This window comes from Diadema setosum, chromosome 17 (assembly GCF_964275005.1).
Source record: "Diadema setosum chromosome 17, eeDiaSeto1, whole genome shotgun sequence".
Taxonomy (NCBI): Eukaryota; Metazoa; Echinodermata; class Echinoidea; order Diadematoida; family Diadematidae; genus Diadema; species Diadema setosum.
The window spans coordinates 6918480-6942611 of NC_092701.1; the positions used below are offsets into that span (position 1 = coordinate 6918480).

At 41.2% G+C, this 24132-nt stretch overlaps 1 protein-coding gene across 1 annotated transcript; it reads left to right on the plus strand.

Annotated features, from left to right (window-relative positions):
- The first annotated feature begins 685 nt into the window (after positions 1 to 685).
- LOC140240780 (uncharacterized) lies at positions 686 to 23231 on the plus strand. The gene is made up of 15 exons (XM_072320552.1): positions 686 to 920; positions 1928 to 2137; positions 8138 to 8315; positions 8933 to 10927; positions 11347 to 11750; positions 12489 to 12855; positions 13943 to 14090; positions 14713 to 14885; positions 15795 to 15898; positions 16814 to 17042; positions 18791 to 18876; positions 19683 to 19840; positions 20096 to 20345; positions 21021 to 21097; positions 22575 to 23231. Exons 1-15 carry the CDS (start codon positions 825 to 827, stop codon positions 22930 to 22932), a joined length of 4833 nt encoding a protein of 1610 aa, XP_072176653.1. The 5' UTR covers positions 686 to 824; the 3' UTR covers positions 22933 to 23231.
- The last annotated feature ends 901 nt before the right edge of the window (positions 23232 to 24132 follow it).

Consider the following 24132-nt stretch of genomic DNA (forward strand, 5'->3'; position numbering starts at 1 on the left):
CAGGGCCGGCGCACTGTTTTCAAAACTTCTGGGTTTCATGAGCTAACAAGCAAAAAAAAAAAAAAGGTCCTCAGCTCATCTCTCCCCGTCCACTTCCGGGTTTCTTCAGCTAACAAGCAAAAAAAAAAAAAAAAAAGAAGAGGTCCTCAGCTCATCTCTCCCCGTCCACTTCCGGGTTTCTTCAGCTGACAAGTTAAAAAAAAAAAAAAAAAAAGAGGTCCTCAGCTCATCTCTCCCCGTTCACTTCCGGGTTTCTTCAGCTGACAAGTTTTAAAAAAAAAAAAAGGTCCTCAGCTCATTCTCTCCCCTCCCATTGTAGTGCCTCTTACATACTTCCGGGTTGAAAAAAGTGTGGGGGCCCCAAAGTGATGACACCTTATGTATTCCTTTGTATGGTGCACAAAAAGTGTGGGGGCCCGAGCCCCCACGGCCCCCACGGCTGCGTCGCCCCTGATGTGTTGGGCGTGGCGCGGGGCGCTGTAACTAGAGTATAAAGTTTAACACTGTTCATGTTTGGGTTGCTGCCTCACTGGTGCGGTTAAGAATGGCCTTGTAATAGGCTGTATGGCTGTAAATTGATAGATCATTCATGGAATTGAATTGCTGTGTGCGGATTATGTGTGAAAACTGCCCATTCATGATCCAGTCTGAAAAAAAAGTATTACCGGTATTCACTTAGATCTAATCGTTATGTGCATGTGCTATTGCCGTATATCTTGTTTTGAATACAGAGAACATCAGCTCTCAACATGTCGCCATGCAAAAGCAGTGCCAGTGTGTACGTCTGATCTGATGGCTGGACGGTACAAGAGTAACTTTTCATCATGATGGCAGGAGACATCCCTTTGCGCCAGAACTTGAGCGTCACAAGTATTGCAGAGTTTAGCGAGCCGATCAGTGAGACAGATGAAATTGAAAGTGTAAGTGTGCATCAAAATATAGGCTATTGATAAGGGTTCATGACTATATGAGTTTACACAGCAGAATAATTGAGACAAAAACCAACTGAAAAACAAATCCCAAAAGAAAGTTTTGTCATTTATCTTATATGGTAGGCATTGCCTGCATTTCATGTCAACTAATAAAAGTGTCTGTCACCAGCATGTTTGAATTGTTATTACAGAATCATAGGTCAATCATTTAGCCTTTATCATTTATTTGGCATCTATTCCAATTATTGTGTATATTTAGCACTACATCCCTTATTTACTTCATGGACAACTTTGGCAAGATCCTATGCAGGAGTAAAAAAAAGAAAAATGATTGTGCATCAAACACCATGTTATCATTACACATTGTTATCAAAAGCTGTTTCATATATTAGAACCAGGAATTATCATCAACATCATCACTAGGCGTTTTCACGTCAGCCCCATGTTTCGAAATAGCGCGCTATTTTCTGACTTGGGACATTTTTCCGATAGCGAAATAGCGTACTATTTGACAATGTGAACACAAATTAATGCGCTAATTGTATCGCTCTGATTGAGAAAATTTCTCGAGTCCAACTCGGGAAATTTCTGAAATAGCGGGATAGTAGCGCGCTATTTGATAATGTGAAAACGACTCGAGAATGCATCCCATAATGCCTAGCGTGTGTGACCCGATCGATCAAAGCAAACTGCAGACAAATCATGAGGAATTTTTGAGAGGGCACACACATTACTGATGCTGTTTGCACATACTCAGCTGTCGAATTAGCTCGAAAAAATTCGGGCTAAGTCTCTTCGGACTGATGTGAATAAGAAATGAAATAGCGCGCTAGTTCGCAATTGTGAAAATATTTCGAGCTTGGATTTTTATTGGGCTGATGTGAAAACGCCTATTGCTCTCATTTGGAGGATCTCCCAGCAATAATGGTTCATGACAACATACCATTCATAGCCACCTGCATGAACATAATGTGCGTTTCCATCTGTATTTAAAGGTCCGGCAACTGCAGAAATTGGGAGACAAGGCATTCAAGAAGAAGGACTATGAAAAGGCCTCGGCATACTACAAGGAAGCACTGGAGATCGATGCAGAAAATGTACAGCTCCTGTCAAAGAGGGCAGTGTCCAACATAGAGCTCAAGAATTACCGGGAAGCGAGGCTTGATGCCGATGTCCTTGTGAAGCTTAACCCTCATGTTCCTCAGGTGAGACACGAGTTCAAATGTTCTCTTTTGTATTTCAGACTGCCAGGAAACCAAAGCACAAATATGACTATAGTTTGAGTTAATGCAGCAATATTAGTAGAACGCATCAGTGAAGTTTGAGAAAAATCTGACAATCCCTTAAAAAATTATGAGTTTTTAAAGTTTCTCTGCTGACATTCAGTCATTGCTGAATGAGAAGAGTACAACAGTTTGTGACATCGCTGCAGAACAAAGATATAAAGAAAATGTCAAGAGAATTTTGCAAAATGTCATTTTTCTGGCATAGCTGAAGAGCATTTGGCGAACATTGTACTTCTCTCAGAGAGCAAGGATAATAATATTACCCTTAACATATGTCAAAATCAAGTCAAAGAAATGTTCACTTATTATGTTAAGAAATAAAATTTTGGGGAATTCTCAGTACATTTTTTTATATCACCGTTCTGCGATGACATCAGAATTTTTTGAAATCTTCTCATCCAGCAATGGCAGCACCAAAAGTTTAAAATTTCATAACTTTGGAACAAATCATATTTTTCTCAACCTTCACTGATATGTTGTACTGATATTGCTGCATTCACTTAATCCACTAAAGTTTATTTGTGGAAACTTCCCATTTAATTGGAATGAAACTGGATGGAATATGATTAATTTGATTTACAATGATTTCATTTAAGGAGACTTGAGCAATTGGACAAATGATAGAAATGGCCTCCATTGTGATTTCATATCTATCAATCATTGTATGTTCTAGTGTGCATCCTGGATAATTATAGTCCATGGATTACATTTAATGTCATTATATGTAAATTTTGATTTCATGAAATGCATGTGACACTTCATGTACTCAGACAGACTTCCGCTGAATGCCACTGACTTGCACATCGTCGCTGTCACCACGAACTGGCATTTTAGCGCTCTAGCGCACGAAAGTTGATTTCGAGTAAATCGCGTTTAAAGTTTTTATGTTTTTAAACTTTATGTTTGAATGCGTTAATGGAATAAGATTACACTAAATTTGATATGTAGTCAATCTACATGACTTAGGCTTTCTATTTGAGTATTTTTCTATGATCAATCATCAAGAATTTCGTCAGAATTAGCTTCCATACAAAAATGTCAGTTCGTGGTGATTAAAGAAATCGTTTTCCCGCTGTGTGCAGTCACCACGAAGTGACATATTCAGTGTTGCGTACGCATTGTCAATGGAGTATCCAGCACAAATCATAAGAAATCGAGCAATCGTTTGTTTGTTCATATTTCTATACTTGAACTTATTGAAAACATTTCACTATTAATGAATGAGAATAAACAGCACACAAACTTTCTATAGATATGAATTGTGCTGAAATATCAGTTCTCAGTATGCCAATATGGGCTCCCAAACAAAAATGTCATTTTGTGAAAACTTCACTACACAGTCCGAAGTTTTGACAAAGAGACATAAATGCGCATTCTCACATTTAATAACACAAGGTGTACACAGACATTATGGGTACACACAGACAAACACACACACTCACAACCCCCCTCCCCACACACACACACACCCACACACACAACACACATACACACCAACAGAAGCTCACACAGCTAATATGCAGTATGACATATTCAGCCATCTCGACTAAAACAAAAAAAGGTGACTTTTCGGTGATCTTCGGGCGCTCACCATCTCCCCCCCCCCCCCTTCACGCGTGATATTATGAAAAAAAAAAAGAAAATATGCGACACGCGAAAACAAATGCAAAACAAAACAAAAACAAACAAACCAAAAAGGTTTGGGGGAGGAGTCGAGGCATCAAAAATGGTCAAAAATGGTCTGAAAAATAAAAACAAATTTGGGTTCGCGGGGGGGGGGGGGGGGGCAATTTGCGCTCGCGCCCCACCCCACAGACACTAAATCCTCGCCTGGACACAATGAAGAAATGTGTAACACATTTACATGTGAGCAAAACACTCTTCTGGTACAATACAACCATATCAGAATGCTGATCATCATTCCAAAGGTAAACAAGTATGCAAATGATTGAAAAAAATGAAATTTTTATCAGCATCCAAATTTGTTTTATTTCATAACACTGGCACTAGTATTTCATTACAAGAATTCAAAAGCATATGTTCGCTTTATTGTTAGATATTTCTAAGATTTGATTCAAGAGAAGAATGTGATTGGTTGGCTGTACCAAGTTGTTCAAAAGGAAAAAAAAAAGATCAGTTTCTGAAACTGAAGTATTAAATGGATGCTATCACTATATCAAATGGAATTTACTAATTTACTATCTGCATATCTACAAACCATCCCCCATGAGGTTTTATCAAACTACAACAACCATATCCCGGAGAAGTATGATGAAATTCGTTGCTTTCACTTCTTGAAGCACCTAACAAACTATTTGAAGTGAAAGTTTCGGGGCTCCATATTTACACAGCACCAGGGACAGTGAAAGCATACTAGAGCTACACATCTAACAGATTTGAGAAACTGCAAAAATATAGTAAACAATGTTCTTACGACTATAAACAGCATATTACCAATTACACATTCCCTAGACTCCGGCACATAGAATTGGGAAATGTTTCATGCTGAGCTCATATCACGGTTATTATGAAGTAAAATGGATATATTAATACATAATTGTTCAGCTTTTTGAATGGAAGAGTGAGTCGTTGTCAGGAGCATTGCTACTTCCATCAGGAGAAAAGTCTGTCTCACCCCACACGACTGTTAGAAGCGCCTAGTTACTCCCACTGAAACAGATTTGACCTCATATAAGTAGGCACCTTTTTTCACTCAAAATGCTCAAAACAACATCAGGTAAATTTGATTTTGTTCTTGCCACTGTAAAATTGACACATTTTTGTGTCTGGAGATGAGTACTTTGCTCACACCTTTCCTTTTGTGATGAATTCTGAAATTATGGAATATTTACCAATGTTAGTACAATGCAGGTGATTCATGATGGCTATGCAATGGGATGGGTCCATTTTAGTCAAGGGCCTTGTTTTACACCCGTTTGCCTCCACCTATATCGGTATATAGGGTGATCTGCTGCTGCCCAGCCCTCGCGATCGCAACCCCTGCAATCATGCAATTGCCTTACAAGGTACTTAGGGGTCACTGGGTGATCTTGCCATAGAGATAGGGTGAAGGCATGGGGACTTGCTTGAGCACTCCTAATACAGAAGATCCAAAGCCCAACCTTACCAGCAACCATCCACAGAGCTATCTGACAATAGGCATGCTGACATTGTTGCCTAAATGCAGCCATATAGGTGAAAGGCTTCACTGTTCTCGGGGTATTATAGATGGATTTTTCTCGGAGTGAATGTATTTGCATGATTATGATGTCAAGGGAGCCTTTGAGATCTGTAAGGTGCTGCCTCATTCTCATCAATGCCTCTGAAATCCCACAAGCCAACCTAGATTTCCCTCCCATCACTTGAAACCTTTGACACCCCCCCCCCCCCAAAAAAAAAAAAAAAAAAAAAAAAATGGTGGTGCAGATGCTGGTCTGATGCCATCTCTGATACCGCCCAAGTTACCTACAATCTGGCCTGGCAACAAAGCCAAAGGGCTTCAACGGGTGGTGAAGCAAATCTTCATGTCTTCATCCTGTTTCTATGGCAAATGATTACCCTCTGACCCCTGAGGAAGTTCTGAACATCATCAGATGTGGTTGTAATTAAGGCAATTGCAGGACTGATATGCATCTTTCGCCTGAGAATCCTGCAAATTTGGGGCTGATGTTGCCTGCTGCCAAACATCAAATTAAAGAGATCTTTGAAGACAATAAAAAGGACAGTTTTAGTTTTAAGACAAGAATGAATGACCTCATGATGTCAAAGTGTCTAAATCAACACCTGAGAACTGAGAGAGAATTGAAAAAGGTACCTCACATTGCTCGGTGGTTGATGTTTAATGAATAGTTTGTACGGTATTGCGTTAGGACATTTTCATTTATGCCTTCACCAGTTTTTGTTGTTGTTTTAATTCAAGAAGAAAATCAAGTTTGCTCGATAATATCAAGGCTGTACTCCTAAAATATATCATATCGCAGTGATGGAGGTTATGATCCATTTCAAACTCGCCTCAGGACCCCCCCCCCCCCCAACTCCTTGCTAAAAAAAAAGCTACATTGTAAAGGGTTTTTAGTTAATGTCCGATGAGTTTTTGTCAGCAGCCATGTATCTCTGCATTACTGTATAGGATTTTCTGTATCTTATTAATAATGGTTTTAGGGAAATGCATATTAGAAGCTTTGCTTTCTAGCTTTCCCTCCATTTTTAACATGATTTGATTAATACAATGCATCTGGGCATCTTAATATATTTTGTAAGTATGACATTTTTATATTCAACCTGCATGTAGAACATGATGGTATATTGATTTTTTTTTTTGCGTGATGTTAAGTGCACTTTTATTCTTTGTTGAAACAAGATAAAAGATATGAAATTGTGTTAAACATCGTAAGGCTTTTGAATATCAAATGCTCAAAACTCTATTCATAATTCCTGGCAAGAATCCTAATCTATTTGCTAAATTAGGACTTTTGCATCACAAAAGAAAAATTTTTTGTTCAGAACATTCTTCAGATATATTATGATCAGCACTAAATGCTAATAAACGCTGCATGTCAGAAAAAAAGAAACCCAGCAAATTGGTTTTCTATTTCCACATATATTTTTGTTATACATCTTATACAGGAGAATAAGAGTGGCGACCATTTCGAAATTCAGAATTTAAAAGAATAAAAATACATGCAGGCCCTCTATATTGTAAGTAGCACCCAATATATTTCTATTGCACACGCAACACATTATAACTGCGTAGGTACGGGACTGGAAATACTTCTAAATTGTTCCATACTTCCATGCATATTTTTTGCCATTCATATTGTACATGAGCATAGGAATGGCGGCCATTTTGAATTGAAAATGAGCTTTAAATACTAACTGAACCCTATGAAATGAAAATTCTCTTGCAAATGCAGATGGAGTAACTCTAGGAACATAAATGTACAAAGTTTAGTGGAATAATTGGTCATAGAATGCATATTATTGTGATTATCACGGCCAAATTAGCATATTTCGGCCATTTTGGATTTTGGATTTTGCCGAAAATGCTCAAGGTTTCGCGAGTGGCATCAATCAGATTTGGAATCAGTACCCTCGAATTGACAAGAAACCATTAAAAAAACATTGTATAAATAAAAAGAAACAATTTTAGGTGCCTTCTAGCCTGGACTAAAGAGGCATTTTAGTGCGCGTTGCAAAGTGTCTCTTTTGTGATATCTTGATCCGTGGATTTAGTTACGAAGTTAATTTTCACAAAGAGACATTTCAGAGCGTGTTGCAAAGTGTCTCTTTTGTGATATCTGAATCCGCGGATTTAGCTAAATGTCGTTTCATGTGTACGTCATAATTACGTAACCATCGAAATATGAGTCTCCAAATTTAGCAGGAATGTAAAGGGTCTAGAGTAGAATCGAAAAATGTGAAAATCTCGAAAACGTGAAATCCAATCATTTTCTACTAAAATGCCAGTTCGTGGTGACAGCGACGACATGTGCAAAGCACACCTCGTTTGTGCTTGTTTAGCTCACTGACTAAATTTAGACCATGAATTTGACTTTAAACTTCCCTATTGAATCCAGCCAAAGTGTTCAGATGCAGAATGTAACTTGTACAGCCAGGAGTTCAAGCACAGTACAATGACAAGAATATGATTTATGATGTAAGGGCTGTTCATCAATGACCAAAATGCTTGTCAGAGAGCCTGTAATGAGTGATACCAGACACATTTGATTCTCTCAGAATCAACACCAAAATGTTTTCAATAAGATAAACCGTGTGAAGTGAGAGATTATTTGAGTGAAATACTGGCGAGACTTAGCCACAAATCATGCCTTGATAATCAAACCATGCTGAAGAAAGAGAGTGAGTGTGTGACGAAAGAAGTCAGCAAATGGCAATGAATTTCATTCACTTCACTTACAGGGGCACTATCTGTTGGCCGTGTGTCTTGATAACCTCGGGGAGTATGCTGCAGCTATCGCAGCTTTCTTGCGGGCTGTCAAGCACGATCCAAACCATCAGTCACAGCTGGTTGATAATGTGGCAGTAGTGGCAGCAAACTTGTGTCAGTTCTCTGATGATGTCCTTCAGAAGTTGGAAGGTGAGTGAAAACTTTAGGTCCCGAGAAGTCCAAACTGAGTGATAATAATAATGATACCGGTAATAATAATAGAGAAATTGAGAGTTAGATATTGTCAATCTACTGAGTTAACCTATGATAAGATTTTAGAACTGCCATTGCAGTGTATTATGCACCAAGTTTGTTACAACTGTCTATTTATTAGTGGAAAATTGAGCAAAGAAAATGGGATTCCATCGGGATTCGAACCCGAGACCTCCGGATTGCTAGCCTGGTGCTCTACCGACTGAGCTATAGAAAGCCCTAGTTCAGTGTTCGTCCCAGAAACCCTAAATTCTCAACGCTCGAAACCCTAAAAAACCCTATCTCGAAACCCTAAATTCTCAATAGTAGGAAGACATGGGAATTACGCCTTTTTAACCAGATTTCAATCCATCTGTAGAGGTTTCTCAGTATTACACGATTAGAATGCAATGTTCAATAGGCAAAAAGATGTTTGAAATGCAGCTTGATCATCATGTACACATACTCTAATGACTAATGTCTGAAGAATATGATGCTGCAATCGCAAATGTCAGAGCTGTGTAGAGTTGTACAGTATCTCTCACTTTTTATTCATTTCAATTTTCCTCATCCAGATGCGGCTCCCGTGGATAAGCTGATGTTGGTGGCGGAGTGTCTGTATGAGTCTAAGCAGTACATTGTGTGCATCCATGTACAGCAGACCATCCAGGACTTGAAGCAGACCAGTGTGGAGGTCCGGCTTAAGTCCCAGTACCTCCTGGCTATGTGCTACCAGAAGCACCAAGAGCTGGACCGAGCACTGGACCACTTCCACGCCCTCCTGGTCCAAGCCTTGAGCCACAAGAACAACATCTACGAGGCCTCGGCCTACCACAACTTGGCCCAGCTCAACCTTCGTGTGGGACAGATTCAACAGGGGATACTGTTCTACGAAAAGCTTCTCTCCATATGCGAGGACTTGAAGACAGAGGATGGTGGGGAAGATGAGTCAGGGGAAGCTGAACACGTTAAGGACAACCTTGTTGGAGACAAACTGCAGAGGCATGTCCACGAGATTCTAACGAGTGCATACAGAGCAGCCTCAGATCTCTCACAGGCCCTCTTCCATGCGGACCAATACCTGCACACGACCGTGAGCGGGGAAGTCAAGAATGACCAAGAGGTTGTTGGTAAGGCTTACCTCCTGGTGGGATTCCTCAGAGAAGGTGTTGGAGACTATTCAACAGCCCTCAAGCACTACCAGGAGTACTTTGCCATCAGCAAGGCCAAAAATGACCGTGTGGGCATGGCCAGGGCGTATGGGTGTCTTGGCCGAGTCTACCACCAGCTCCACAATCTCACCCTGGCCCAGTCATACTATGAGCAGGAGCTAGCCATTGCTGAAAAGTGGAAATATTTTGAGATGGTCGCTGCCGTGCTCAAGAGCCTGAGTAAATTGTTCGACGAAAGAGGTGAGCACGATGAGACGTTCAAATACTTGGAGAGGTACCTGAGGGTGAGTCGAAAGTTGGATGAGTTTCACACAGAGTGCGAAGCTCTGATGGACATTGGGGATTTCTATCTCCATCAAGATAGGCTGCTGCAGTCAGAGCACTACTTTGAGCAGGCCTATGGCTTGGCAGAGAGGACAAAACTCTCTGAGCACAAGCACAAGGCTGCCTCAAAGCTGGCAGGGATCCTCGTTCAGTCTAATGAGGAGAAGAGCTTGGAGAGAGCACGATTTCTCTGCCAGGAGAGCATCAGATTTTGCGAAGGACTTGCCACCATTCACGAGGAGGAAGGCAGCGTATTCCCCCAAGAAATGAAGGAATGTCTGAGGCAGAGTAGCGCCATTTTGAAGGTCAGTCTCTGCAAGCTGAAAAGAACTATCGAAGCACTTGAGCATGCAGAGGCCTTGAATAGCATTGAATTCCAGGATATACTTGCCAAGCAAGCCAGGAACGGCGTCGTTGAAAGGTATGCTTCACTGGATTTCCAGGACATGTGCAAGCTCGTTAACTCTCAGTCAAGTTCTGTCCTGTATTATGATGTCACAGACTGTGGTGTCCTCACATGGGTCCTAAAACCAAATGAAGGATGTGTTCACTTTGCCCTTGAGCTTCCGACCAAAGGAAAGAAATGCATGCAGCACCTCCACAATCTCATTCATGCCATTTATTCAGAGGAGGGCGGTCTTCAGAATATGTATGATTGTGAGTACAGAGCGCTCCCCATGTTGGACTCTGAGACGCACCAAATGCAGATGTACTTCAAGTCCCTATCTAAACAATTCAGAGCTTCTCTGAAACGCCCAGCGAAGAAGACCAGCAATGCGACAAGCCCGGCCACATCTGAAGCCAGTGAGAATCCCCTGAGAGTGCTGCACAAAATCCTCTGGTCGCCCATCGTGGAGTACGTTTCGGAAGGTGAGGTCATCGTCGTCTCAGACAGCATTCTGACCGAACTGCCCTTCGACTCGCTGATTGACCAGAGTGGTCGCCAACTGGGTGAGACTCATCGGGTAACAGCCGTTCCTTCTCTGAAGGTGCTGCAGACTCTCATCTCAAACCAAACTAGCGTCAATGACATCTACTTGACAGATTCTGTGGATGACCAGGCATCTCTTTCTGGTAAGTTATATTTTTCATCTCAGAGGGCATGCGATATGTCAGTCAAGTATGATATATTTTTTAAATCCTCATGATAGGAAACAATATATTTTAAAGTCAGTAAAAGTTTGAAAGTGATATCTTGGACAGAATGACTTCTCGTGATACTATGATGTGCCAATATTGACATCAAAATTCTGTGTCTTTTGTAAAGACATAAAGCTAGTTGAAAAGATATCAATTGTGTAATGTTCAATTAGCTGTTAGTACTTCAGTAATGATTATATTATCAGGTGGGTGCATGAACAGTTTGGGTTTCGTTTTTCCACATTTGGTTTCTGAACGCATGTTGAAAGTGAGGAAAGCTAAAGGAACAAGATTTTTTTGATCAAATGCAGTTGCACTCTTTATACTCTCTCTCTCTCTTTTACTTCATACAGGATTTTCTCAGACAAAGTCTGACCCTACCAAGATCTATCTAGACCACATGAATCGGGTGGTCATACCTCAGTCAAGTCGGCCTCACCAGCCTGTCCAGGACTCTATCCGGGTGGCACCGGAGATGGCCGCTACCGGGATGACCAACCCAACGGTCGTGGCCTTTGACACAAACTTCTGTGACAAGATTCCGGATGAAAGGGACCCCGTCGCAGTGATGGAAGAGCGGCGAATCGCGGGGGCGTGCGCCCGGGGGAGCACACTAATCAGTGAGACGTGGAGTGGGGTGGAGGTGCCCTCCGTCAAGGACGGAAGATTGGATACCTTCCGGCAGAGGGAGGGCAAGGCAGGGGTAATCGTCATGGGCAACCCAACTCTTCCAGAAAAGATGAGGCTTCATGGCAAGGTAAGGATCGATGATGGCATATGTTCTGTCCTTCCCATGTCCCATTTATAACTAAATTTGCTATGAAGTATGTAAAATATATCAAAATGGACATTGAGAAGTGGCAACAGTTACCATAGAATAGATCATTGTACATCTGATATGTAATACTGTCAATCTTGTGCCTTGAAGCACCACAAAATGATGATATTTTTGAAAATACCAAACAGTGTAAACACACAGAACTCTAAGTTACTGAAACGCTGAAACTGGGAGAACAATTTGATTGATCAGACAAAAAATGCCGGGGGTCGTGAATGAAGGGGTAACATGGATATTACTAGTAGCAATTTTGAAGTCATAGTAACAAAGCAAGGTGTGGTGGTGTGAACCACAAGTAAAACAGAAGAACCAAGTTGGAAGAAAGGATTTGTATGTATAAATAATCCATCTTTAATATTTCTCCTCTATTATGACTTTCTGCAATTTCTGAACATTGATAAGAAAGAAAAGAGAATATCTGAAAGACTACCTGGCCATCTGTTCTGTAGAGGAAAACCAGTTATTGCAGTACAATTCAAAGTTTTAACGACATAATACATAACAGAAGAAGTCTGAGAGTCAAGAGTATCAATGTTACCCCGCTGAAGACAGGCTGATTTTGCTCAACATGCAATTCCCACAGACACTTGCCTGAGTATACTTGTGACTTGTCTTCAACAGGTTAAGGAAAATTGTTTTGCATTTCTTTTATCCCAGATTTGGAACTCTCCTCCAGAGCTTGCTGTGGCCCAGATGGAAGTCCACAAGATAGCAGACTACCTCAACACCGATCCATGGCTGGGGGCCAGTGTCACCAGAGATGCAGTCCTGTCCAAGTTGCCCCGGGCAACCATCATCCACCTGGCCCTGTATGGCTCATGGGAGGAGGGGGCTTTGGTCTGTGCTCCTAACCCCACCACCCAGCCCCTGAAGGGTGGGGAATATCAGGAAGAGGCCTACCAGCTGGGGTTGCAAGATGTGCTCGGGATGCGGCTCTGCAGCCAGCTGGTGGTTCTCAGCTGTTGCTATGGTAACAGGCATCGGCCATTCTGCCTCAGTCTTCCTCTGGCCTTCATCGCAGCTGGTAAGTTTGTTCACCATATTGAGTAGATGTGGTCCATTTTGACATGAAATCCTTTACCTGTAGTACCTCATAGCCGTGGTATCAGATTTGAATCTATTCTTAAAGCATTAAAAAAAAATGCCTTTATATTTTATAATACTGTAGAAGATGTTATTTTTGCATGCAGATATTTTTGCAAATAAGGGGGTCACAGACATTTTTTGCAAAATGCTTTTTTTTTTTTTTGCGTGCGATTTTGAATTTAGGGCTGATATAAGTGCCTAAATGCCTGTCCATTCACAATATTTTCATGTGTTGTTATATTCGCGGCCCAGTCATTATTTACAAAATGTGAAAAAATAACAGCTCTTACAGTAGTTAGAAAGGAGTAAGTAGCAATGGTTCCCTAAAATCGTAGACCCAACGTTGATTACTCAACTATATCAATGTTGAAAGAAAGATATTATTCAGAGGGATGAAGGTTCAGGTGTAAGTTTCTTCAATTTTTCTTCCTCTACAAATTTGTTAAATTGCAACTGCTGATCTGTAAATTAACAAACATGTCGGAAAAAAAGGAACCAGTGGGACTCGAACCTGTCATCTGCTGCTTTCCAGGCAGCGACACTATCACCAGCTGTCCCTGGTTGCCGGCAGTGACACGATGAATATGGAACAAATACCCAAGCTCCGAAATTCCGACATTGTTATGTTAAGTAGTCCAAGGCGGAAAAAGGCATATTAAATGAAAGAAAGATATTATTCACAGGGTTGAAGGTTCATGTGTAAGTTTCAATTTGTCTCCCTCTACAGATTAAATTAAATTTGTAGAGGGAGACAAATCAAAGAAACATACACCTGTATATCTATGTTATTTCCCGTACGTGACAATATGTCATTTTTATTACAGGACATTGTTCTACACACACAAATTTGATGTGTCAAATTTGTGTCAAAGGCTCAAAATGCACATCATGTGACACCCAGCTGTATTTGAGCATTTATAAAGCATACAGCACTAATCATCAGAAATATACATCACTTATAAGCCTAATTTTCATCATCTTCTGTAAGTTATGGCCACAACCTTTCCATTAACTTCATCCACCAGGTGCCCAGTGTGTACTGGTGATGCTGTGGGCCGTAAGCGACCTGGTGAGGGACAAGTTCTGGCACCACTTCTACATGGCCCTTCAGGAGGGCACCATGGTGTCCCATGCGGTGTACACTGCCAAGCAGGCCCTTCGGCAGGACAACAGGTAACAAGATGGGGTACATGTGGGGGGGGGGGGGGGGGAGGGGGGAGTGGAAGAAATGGATTAAGAAACAGCTGGATGCACTTTATTAAAACCTAGCTAAAAACCTAACTAAACTAAAACCTAGCCTCACTAAAATCTTTTCTTGTTGTTGCTACATTTATTAAAACCTTAATACTAATTAAGCTCTGAACTAACACATATTATGTATACAAATGGAATATGTAGCAAGAAAAGGGAAGGGAGTGAACAAAATGGGATACGCACTGGATTGATTTAGAAGTTTAATTGTAAGCTTTAAACCTTGATGTGCCCAGGTGCTTAGCCCAAACTGCCAAGCTTTTTCATCAGTGTTCAGTATTTCAAGCTTTGGTTGCAGATTTGCAAGCCCACTCAGGTGTAGTGATGTGCCTCAGTATAGCACGGAGGCCACTAGGAGTTAGGAATAAAGTTTGGAACAAAGTACAGTAGGGGTTAAAGAAACTATTTTCAGTATTTGTAGGTGTTTTAAGGATTATGTTTCTGTCACATGATGTAGTATTATGAAAGATTTTTAAGTAAGATTTTGTACTATTGACTATCTACTATTTACTTTTTACTTTTTTTCTTCTCTCTTTCCACAAAGATTTCAAGATGCCCGCCACTGGGCAGCATTCCACCTGATCGGCTTTGACCAGTACATCAACCTGATGACCATCAAGCACGCCCTCATTGACCACCAGCTGAATGAGACCGAGGGACACATCCTCAATGCCATGAAGGAGAACGCCCTCAATGTTCGGGAAGACGATCCTGAGGGTGAGGGCTGGGGAAATTCTGCTTGATGTCTGTTTGTTGGGCCTGAAGTCAATTCTTTGTTGTTGTTCATTTTCTATCTGTGAAGATGGCTGTATAGCCCATATTCAGCTACACTCAGCTGGTCTTCCATGGGGTCCAGTTGGATGTGAGGTGGGACCACTTCACTGGGTTAAACACCCTGCTCTTTGCGATGAATGAATGAAGCGGGATCTTTTACGTGCATGAGTTGTGACTCTCTCATTCACGGGACCTCCATTTTATGTCCTATCCGAGGGACAGAGTGTTTTGCCTCTTGTTAGAGGGGGCGGTATGATTACACACAACATTGCTCAGTCCAGACTCGGTTTCAAACCCGGGCCCTTGGGATCATGAGGCAGATGCGCTACTGACTGAGCCAACTCACCGCCCACTCACCACTTTACTAACAAAGATTAATGTGACGAGACAGAGTGGTTTATAAATGGGCTTGAATGTGATATTCATGATTTCTGTAGTAAACTGCTTCTTGCTTCTTTTTTGCACATAATTGTGATGCTTTTTTTTAATTTTCAATTTTTTTTACAGCAAACTTATGAAACATAACAAAGCTAGCTGCCACATTAATGCATGCATATTATGTACAAATATATTTCTGGAGCCAAAGATATCCTGTGGTGTAAGAATCATTTTGTTTCTTACCTCTCTCTTTGCAATGTGACTCGCACATTCATAGTCCATTATGAATTATAGAAATAAGGGAGAAAAAAAAGCTCGTTATATACATGATGCATCCTTTCCTTATAGTCTCATTTCCAGTATACATGTACCTTTTGCACTAATAGTATCATAATGATGAAGTCTAGAAATAAGTTTAAAAATTATATGTCTAATAAGTAATGTTTCCATACACTTTCTTTTCTCATTTTCCAGAGGAGACAGAGTTTGCTCTAATCAGGAAGTTATGTGGCCATCTGTCTGCTGCCCTCACTCATCATGTCCAGCATCCATCCGTCCTGCCCTGCATCCTCAAACTGGTTCGTATCATTGTGATTAACCTGTTAAAGACTATAGTCCCGAGTATTCTCGGGCAGGTGTGTGTAGGAAATAGGTGTTGTAGCAAAATCTCTCCATCCTCAACAGGTTAAGGTTAGGTTTAGGGTTAGGGTTAAGGCTGGGGTTGGGTTTGGGGTAGGGTATGGGTCAGGGTGTGGTGTAGGACTAGGGCTGGGGCTTAGGTGAGGATTTAGGATGGGGTAGTGCTAGCATTAGGGGAAAGGTCAGCGTTAGGTTTGGGATTGGCATTAACCCGTTGAGGACGGACTGATTTTGCTACAACACATATTTTCCATAAACACCTGCATGAGTATACTCAGGACTCATCCTCAACAAGTTAAAGTTAAGGCTAGGGTTGGGTTAGGGTTAGAGTTTGTCTTAAGGCTGGAGTCATGGGATACCAAAGTGAGGGGTAGGATAAGCGTTTAATTTTGGGTTGGGATTAGGAGTAGGATGGGGCTAGAGTTAGGGGTGGGGTAGTGTTATGGTTAGGATAGGGTCAGTTTTGGGTCTGGATTGCAATTAGCACTGACTCTGAGGGAAACAGACCATTGATGCTGGCTATTGCTCCAAATACCAGAGTCAAACATTGAATTATTGAACCCTTACTCCCCTCTCCACCCAACACAGGAGTAAGCAAGCAAACAAAGTTTCTATGGTACAGGTCTGATTAAAGGATGACAGCCAATTTTTGTGTGTATTTGTTGGGTTTTGTTTGTTTGTTAATTTGTTTGTTCTTTTTGGGGGTGGTCACTTCTGTCCTTCATTGTCTGCAAATCACAACCTGACACAAATGTGCACAGTTTACAGATCTGTGTTTTGTGATTGGTACCAATTGCAAATTATGCCAAATCTCCATGCCAAGAGGTGTCCTCCATTGTTCCCCTTTCTCATAGCTCCAGCAAGGCAAGGTGATCCTCGGCGACCGCGCCCAAGATCCGCCTCCCTCTTGCATCCTTCCACCGGAAGTCTTAGCCTCCCCAGCTGCTATCCCTCTCCTCACCTTGCTGGGCTTCCACTTCCAGCCCAAGGGTCCCACCAACAGTGAGCCCTACGTTGTCTTCCCCACCTGGGACCCTGACGGCCTCTTCCCTCCCGCCCTTCAGGCAGTAGAAGCCATGACTGGTGAGTTTAACCCATTGATGACGGGCTGGTTTTGCTACAACATGCATTTCCCATAGACACCTGCCCAACTATACTTGGTACTCGTCCTCAACGGGTTAACAGCCCGTTGCACACTATACGACTTTGCCACGATTTACTGGTCGTATGACCTTAAGACAGGAAGTGTGACATCACCAGCCTTATTGTCACTTTCCAGTCATGCGGCTGGGTCCTAGTGCCAGTCATAGAGATCGGACATGTCAAATTTTCATGACCAGTCTTGAACTTTCAGCCAATCACAATACAGTATAATGCAAGCACATGCAATGCACATTGCATGCACTTCTTATGCTCTTTAGTATCATTACTGAAGCCAGTACGGTCGTAAGCCTACCTGTGTAGTCTGGTTATAAAGTGTGTGGTGTCGGGTCGTGCAACTGGTTGTATTATTATTTGGCCTGCCTCTTTAGCCCTGTGACCGGTCTGATTGTGTAATGTTAGGCAAGCTTAAATTGATGAGTTTAGACAATTTTCTTTTTGGGGAGTATTGAGTATCTATAGTGGCAGTTCAATTCTCGCTATCGCCAATGACGTAAAAAGTACCTGGATGTTGATTTAAGCGTCATTTACGGTGCATTATGGGATAGTCCGGTAGCAAAGTCATTTCCGTTTGTACGCGCGTGATACGTGACTAATGCTATTTACACACACAACCGACCGTATTCTACGTGTACTTCCTGTTTTCTCGACTTGAATTACAACTTTAATATGATTTGAAATTTCTCCATTCTTAAGAAATTGCTGTTAATACGACTATTAGTTGTTGCTACGAAGCTGCCGTGTGTTGTTCGCACGACAATAAATGAAAAAAATCTACAGAAATAGGACCCTTACTGGCATGCGAGACGTGACGTGGCCGTGTGGGTGAAGTTTGCGGGTGACTCCACAGCGCAGTACGTGCACGCGCGATGTACTAGTAGTGGTATGCACTAGGTAGTAGGCCTGTGTAGTGCCTATGTACATTGTACATACTGTACTTACTTGGAAGAAGTTGCTTCGGAGACAGGATAAGTTCGAGATCACTGTTCGTTCCGGATTGTGTTCGCGACATTTCGACAGAGAACAAATAAAAAAAAAAGATGGGCATTCTATGACGATATCCAGGTGGGTGAATATTTTCCAGCATATTTTCAGTGTATGCAGAGATGACTGATCTGTGATGTGCACATCGATCGCATGATCAAGCAGTACACTGTACCGGTATGTGTTAGCTTATGCGCTGCGTGCAGAGTGGTGCATGCTAATACAAGGCCGGCCGCCGGCGGGGACTCGACTACAGTGTACGAGTATGACATGCCTGGCCACTCGCTGGCTCGGGAGGTACAGCCGCCTACTGTACTAGTATCCGTGGTCGGCGCGGCGCTATAGGTAAGGTACACGTACGCGCATGCTAGTGTTGTGCAAATTATGCTCCGAGCCGGAAGTGCCCTTGCTACCAAGTGCACTAAATCTTGACGAAAAAGCCACATCCGGGTACTTTTTACGTCATTGGCGATAGCGAGAATTGTAATCAGATATTGCTCTGAGTATTTCAATATGTGTACTCGGTGAATAATAGTACTTTTCATCAAAGCTGGAATGTTAAAGTAGTTTACAGGATAGATTTACATTACTGTGTATTACTAGAGTTGTGAGACTGTTATATCAACTGAAGTTATGTCAAATTCACTTGCATGTTTTTGTCTTTGTTTTTGTTTTGTTTCCTCCAGATATTGTTGTCAACACAGAATGCAGCCACACTCTAGCCAAGGTCTTAGAAGTTCATGACAAGCTCACATCTGGCCTCATTGATTTGGTAAGTCAGGAAGTTCTAATTCATTAATTATTCAAAGAACCTTCTTTCGGAGAGTTCTAGTATGATCATGTGAGAAGAAGCAGAAAGTTTGTAGACCCTGAAACAAGTATTACACCCTCACTCTCTCAACTAATGTGTTGCAGTTTTTCTAGCTGCCAAGCTGCAGTTAGAGGTATCTGGAGATAACTCTATAACAAAACAAGCATGAGTCTCTATTTTGCAGCTCTCCGTGAAAATGCCATCAAATAGATTTAGAAGGAGAAGGTCATTATCCCTTAAGCAACTGAAGATCCTACACAATACAAAGTGGCCTATGGCTCCCTAGAAAGTATGGCAATATTGACACTCTCATTTCGACAACTTTCTAAATTATCTAAAACAGCTCACTGCATGTTGTTGTTGTTGTTTGTTTTGTTTTTTTGCTATTATAAGTTATTTTTATATGAAAGCCTACTAAGACTTTACCGAGAAAATGGTGTGTTACAGAAGTAATTCCAACATTCTTTTGTTGACCTCTGACCTCTTTGAAATTACAGAATTATATATTCTATGTGAAAACAAAAAAATGATAAAGCATAAGATAATTTTTTAAAGATGGACAAACAGTTTTGGGCATTTTAGGGAGTAATTAGAATTAAGGGTGGTTTCAGGTGTTTCAGTTGCTTATGGGTGACGTCCAGTCGAGAAGCCATAATCCATTTACTCTAAAATCTGTGAGCATCCCAGTCCCGTAAGAATGTGAGTAGATTTTGGGGAATTTCTTTTTTAGACATACAACCAAATGAGCATGAATATTTCTCTCGTAGCTCTCCATCACAAAGCACATGCCGGAGGTACAGCTGAGGGCAACAGACTCGGGCATTCAGAGCATGTGGGTGCAGAACAAGGCGAGGGCGCTGTTACATGCCATGGGTTTCCGACAGATCGGCAAGCTAATCATGTTTGATGGCAACAAGGCCAATAGGTGAGTTGAACAGATTGTTTGATCAATAAAAAGTTTCAAAAGAAAAAAGTTGAACAATTTTAGGTTTACTTTTTGATAAGCCTTTTTGTCCTTTTTTTTAATCTCCTTGTTTTTCGTCACAGATTTCTTCACTCAGTCTAAACATATTGAATCAGTTTCTTTCGCAATACCCATTCCATTTCAAAACTAAGTGCATATCGACAGCTTTACTATGAATAGAGTAGTCATCTGCTTTTTGTGCCTTTGGTTTCCAAGGAAACAATTGTTTGCCGTGCTCCAAGTCCTCTGTGCCATGTCTGGTGAGAAAGGCAAGAATATGTTGGAGCGGTTGGACATGCGCTACCTGGGCATCGCAGCCAGCCGACTGGCCACTAAGTCCCCCAGGCAGTCACCGGTCAAGTCGGCCCGAATCATGTCCGGCAGCACCATCCGGATGACCACCCCGCCGGTGACCAAGGTCAACAGGCTCCGAACCCTGAACCCAGTCGTACTTCCTGGAAACAAGGTAGAGATAGATTTGTTCTTGATAGGAGTGGTCAAACTGTGGTCACCCATATTATTCAATCAGGGCAAGAGTTGTACAATTGTAATAGTAAGAGTGCATTCCTTCACAAGATCTGATGTTTAAATTAATTCAGGTTTTAATACTTTTATCTTTGGAACCTTTATCATGTGTAAGCTGAATAGTAGAATTGGAAAGCACATTCTATATACAGTCTCTCATTTGTAGTGTTGTGCTGTAATTTTGCTGTTGTTGTTTGTGATATGAAAAAAAAAGTAATGAATATGAGTCAAAAGGATACAAAGATACACGTTGGATTTTGCTTGAATGAAATAGATGTGTATTAAAATGTGTTCGTGATGGAGCTTGGTTGAGCAAGTCATTAATGTAATATTATAGGTTCTTTAAGGAGTATGGTCACACCGATAATCTTGAGCGTATTGATATTATTGTTATAAATGTATTCTGTGTGGAATAGTTGAGCCAAAAATATGATTAAATAAGTGTAGATTCTTGACAGAGTTTGGTTAAGCTGAAGAGCATGAAAATATAGTGGGTATGCATATTATATGATACGTTTCCCTACCACTTGTCGTTGTTGTTGTTGTTTCTCACTCCTTTTTTGGATGTGATGACAAATACTGATAGCATTCTTATTGTTCTTTGATTTCTCTCCAGATGGAAATGTCCACTCCGTGGTTGATGGAGGAGGCTCATCCCCTGGAAGTCAGAGAGAAAATGAAGCTGGCAAACAGGTAAGAATCAGAGAAAACATTAGATAGGTGGAGCAGATGACAGGTTTGAATCCTTTTGGCTCCTTTTTCTCACACATTTGTTCAAAATCAGGGGCGGATTCAGGACTTCCGTAAAGGAAGGGGGGAGCACAAAACAGTTTATATTTCTGGTGCTATTTAGGGAGTTAATCAACTGACAAGCCCCCCCCCCCCCCCCCCAAAAAAAAAAACAACAACAACAACAAACAAACAAACAAAATTAGGCTTAAGCGCAATTTTCTGGTGCCACTACAATCAGCTGACAAGGATCATCGTGCAATTTCATGCATATTTTCTTTACAAAAAATACAAAGAGGGCACACACACTCAGTGTGCCCCCTTTCATCATTTCCTCATCATTTCTTTTATTTTAAAGAATAAAAGCAAAATTAGATGGGGCATGCGCTCCTGGATCAGCCACTAAAAATTGTAGATCAGTGGTTTGATTTTATTCGCTAGAAATGCAGAAGGTGACACTTGATGAAAATTTAATTGTTATAATACATCTTCTGCCATCTGCAATATTTTTCTCCCGTTTAATAAAAACATTGTTTTGTGTGTTGGCAATGTACAGCTAAAACTCTCAAGGGAAAGTGTCCCATTCTTCTAATCTGAGAGCAGGTTATTGAGAGGGAAGGTAAACACAAAAAATTTTACAGATATTGCTGCTGGATATTTCTGTTTACATTACATTGTACTACTCTGTCTATTAGTATACTGAAGGCCAACATATACAATGTAAATATACACCACAGTATATCCTCCTCAGCTTCACACCCTCATGAATGCCTGTAAACACACACTGACACTGGTGTTTGAAAAAAAAAAAGAGAGAGGGAAATTACTGTATTGTGGTTTGTGTCATTACCAGAAGTTCAATCTACTACTGATGTATTACTTGTCCGTTATGTACGGAACCAGAATACAACTCGGTATGCAATAAATTTGACATCGGTCAGGTATTAGACCTAATCTAGATTTTATTCTTCTTGGTGTTCTTTTTTTTTCAGTTGGAAACAAACAAACAAACACAAAAAACAGGAAAGACTGAGAAAAATATACAGGGAAGGGTTTCTATTTTTTTTTCTCAAGACTGACATTAATATTTACAAATGTGGAATAAAACATGCAGTTATGTGTGAAGAAACACCAAAACACTCACTGAGGAAATTGTCAAGAAAGACGGCAAAATTAATATCTTTTTCAAAAATGAATATATACAGTATATCTTTTTAATTTCTCTTTGTTGAGAGTAGATAAATAGTGTATTTTTGTGGGGGGGGGGGGGTTGAGGGGGAGGGGAGAGTGGGGAAGGAGATCACAAATGAAGTTTCTGTCAGATGGAAAGAGTTGGAGAATTGTTTTGTGTGTGTGTGTTTGTGTGTGTGTGCAAACCACCATAGAAATACCACATGACTATGCTGCATGGCAACATTTTCTCTATCACTCTGCACAACAGTCTGCGGGAAAATCACATCAAGTTTGCCAACAGACTGAAGAGCAACAAGACGTGGCATCTGGACGGTGTCGAGCCGCAGGCCGACGAGGAGAGGCAGAAATTTGGCCTTCCCCCTGACCGGCCCAAGAAGGTCAAGATGAAGCCCAACGCCACTCCGTCCATGCCTCGAGTCCCCGTTGACTACGTCCAGCCGCTCAGCGCGGAGGCGCTGGAGCAGCGTCGGGACTACGCGCATTTCATCGCGAGGGTCAGGTCGATGGATCTTGAAAAGCGGCACCAGAAGTCCGTCCAGGCGCTGTTTCTGCCCTATGTTGGCAGGGGCAGGGGTGGTGGTGTACAGAGGACTGAGGCCAAATGAGGTTTTGACAAAGTGTGAAAGTATTACAAACATGATTTTGGTTATATCATTTCATGATGGGTGGGGTCAAATTGGGGACCAATTTTCGCACTTGTCTTCTTATCAAAAATGCATGGCCAGATTTTCACCAAACTTGGCAGATATTATCGCTAGGGTGATAGAGTATGTATCGGTACGAACAGGTACCATTGTCTCATGCAGGGGCCCTTAGGGAGCCCAGAACTCCCAAAGTAGAGAATTTCAAAAAACAAATAAACAAACCCTTCTGTGAAACCAGAAAGGCTCTGAGTAAACACAGTGTACATTGGTTGAGTGTACTCTCAAGTCTGTGTGTGGCAGATGCAGGGATGGTCCCCACTGGGGCTGGCACTAAATTGGGAGCCAGTTTTAACATTTTGATCTTCTCTTTGAAAATGCATGGCCAAATTTTCTACAAACTTCACAAGCATTACTACTAGCATGGCAAAGTTTGCTATCTTCTTCTTGGGTAATAGTCTGCAAGAATGCATTGAAGGTGATTTTGCATTACTCGGGTGAGCGCTAGATCCAGAGACCCACCGGGTCTCTTGTTTTTTGTCCAATGCAATGCGGGTTTTATTTGTATATGTGTCATACAGGAAATCCAAGAGAATGAAGTCGTTGGGTCATTGTTAAAAGGATTGTATAGTTTTGGTTGAGACCTAACTTTAGGTTTCTAACATTTTTTAATGAGATAATGAGAAATCTCATATGAAATATGAACAAGCATATAATTCTAAGAGAAATTCAAGGTTTGACTGGTGAAGATTGGTTTTCAATAATTAGCAGACATATCCAAAACAAACCGATCATAATAAAAGGTGGGACCCACCTGTTATTAGGATTGCTTTGTTTTACTTTGTTTTCTGATATCTCAGCCATTCCAAATCCGATTTTCATCAAATAAACTTCGAATTCCTCTTAGAATTGGATGCTCTCTAATATTTCATAAAGTGGTTTCGTATCTCATATAAAGTGAAAAGCCTAATCCTCACCTCCACCAAAACTTTCATCCTGAACACCTCCCATGTCCTTTACATACCTGTAATCATGCAAAATGTCACAATTTATTTTGAAATCCTGCACAGATGTGTAAAACAAGACACAGACAGAAACAAGGGATTACGGACAGAGGCGATGTCAGTGATGGAAGTATCAGAAGGAAGTTAAAAGTGCAATTCC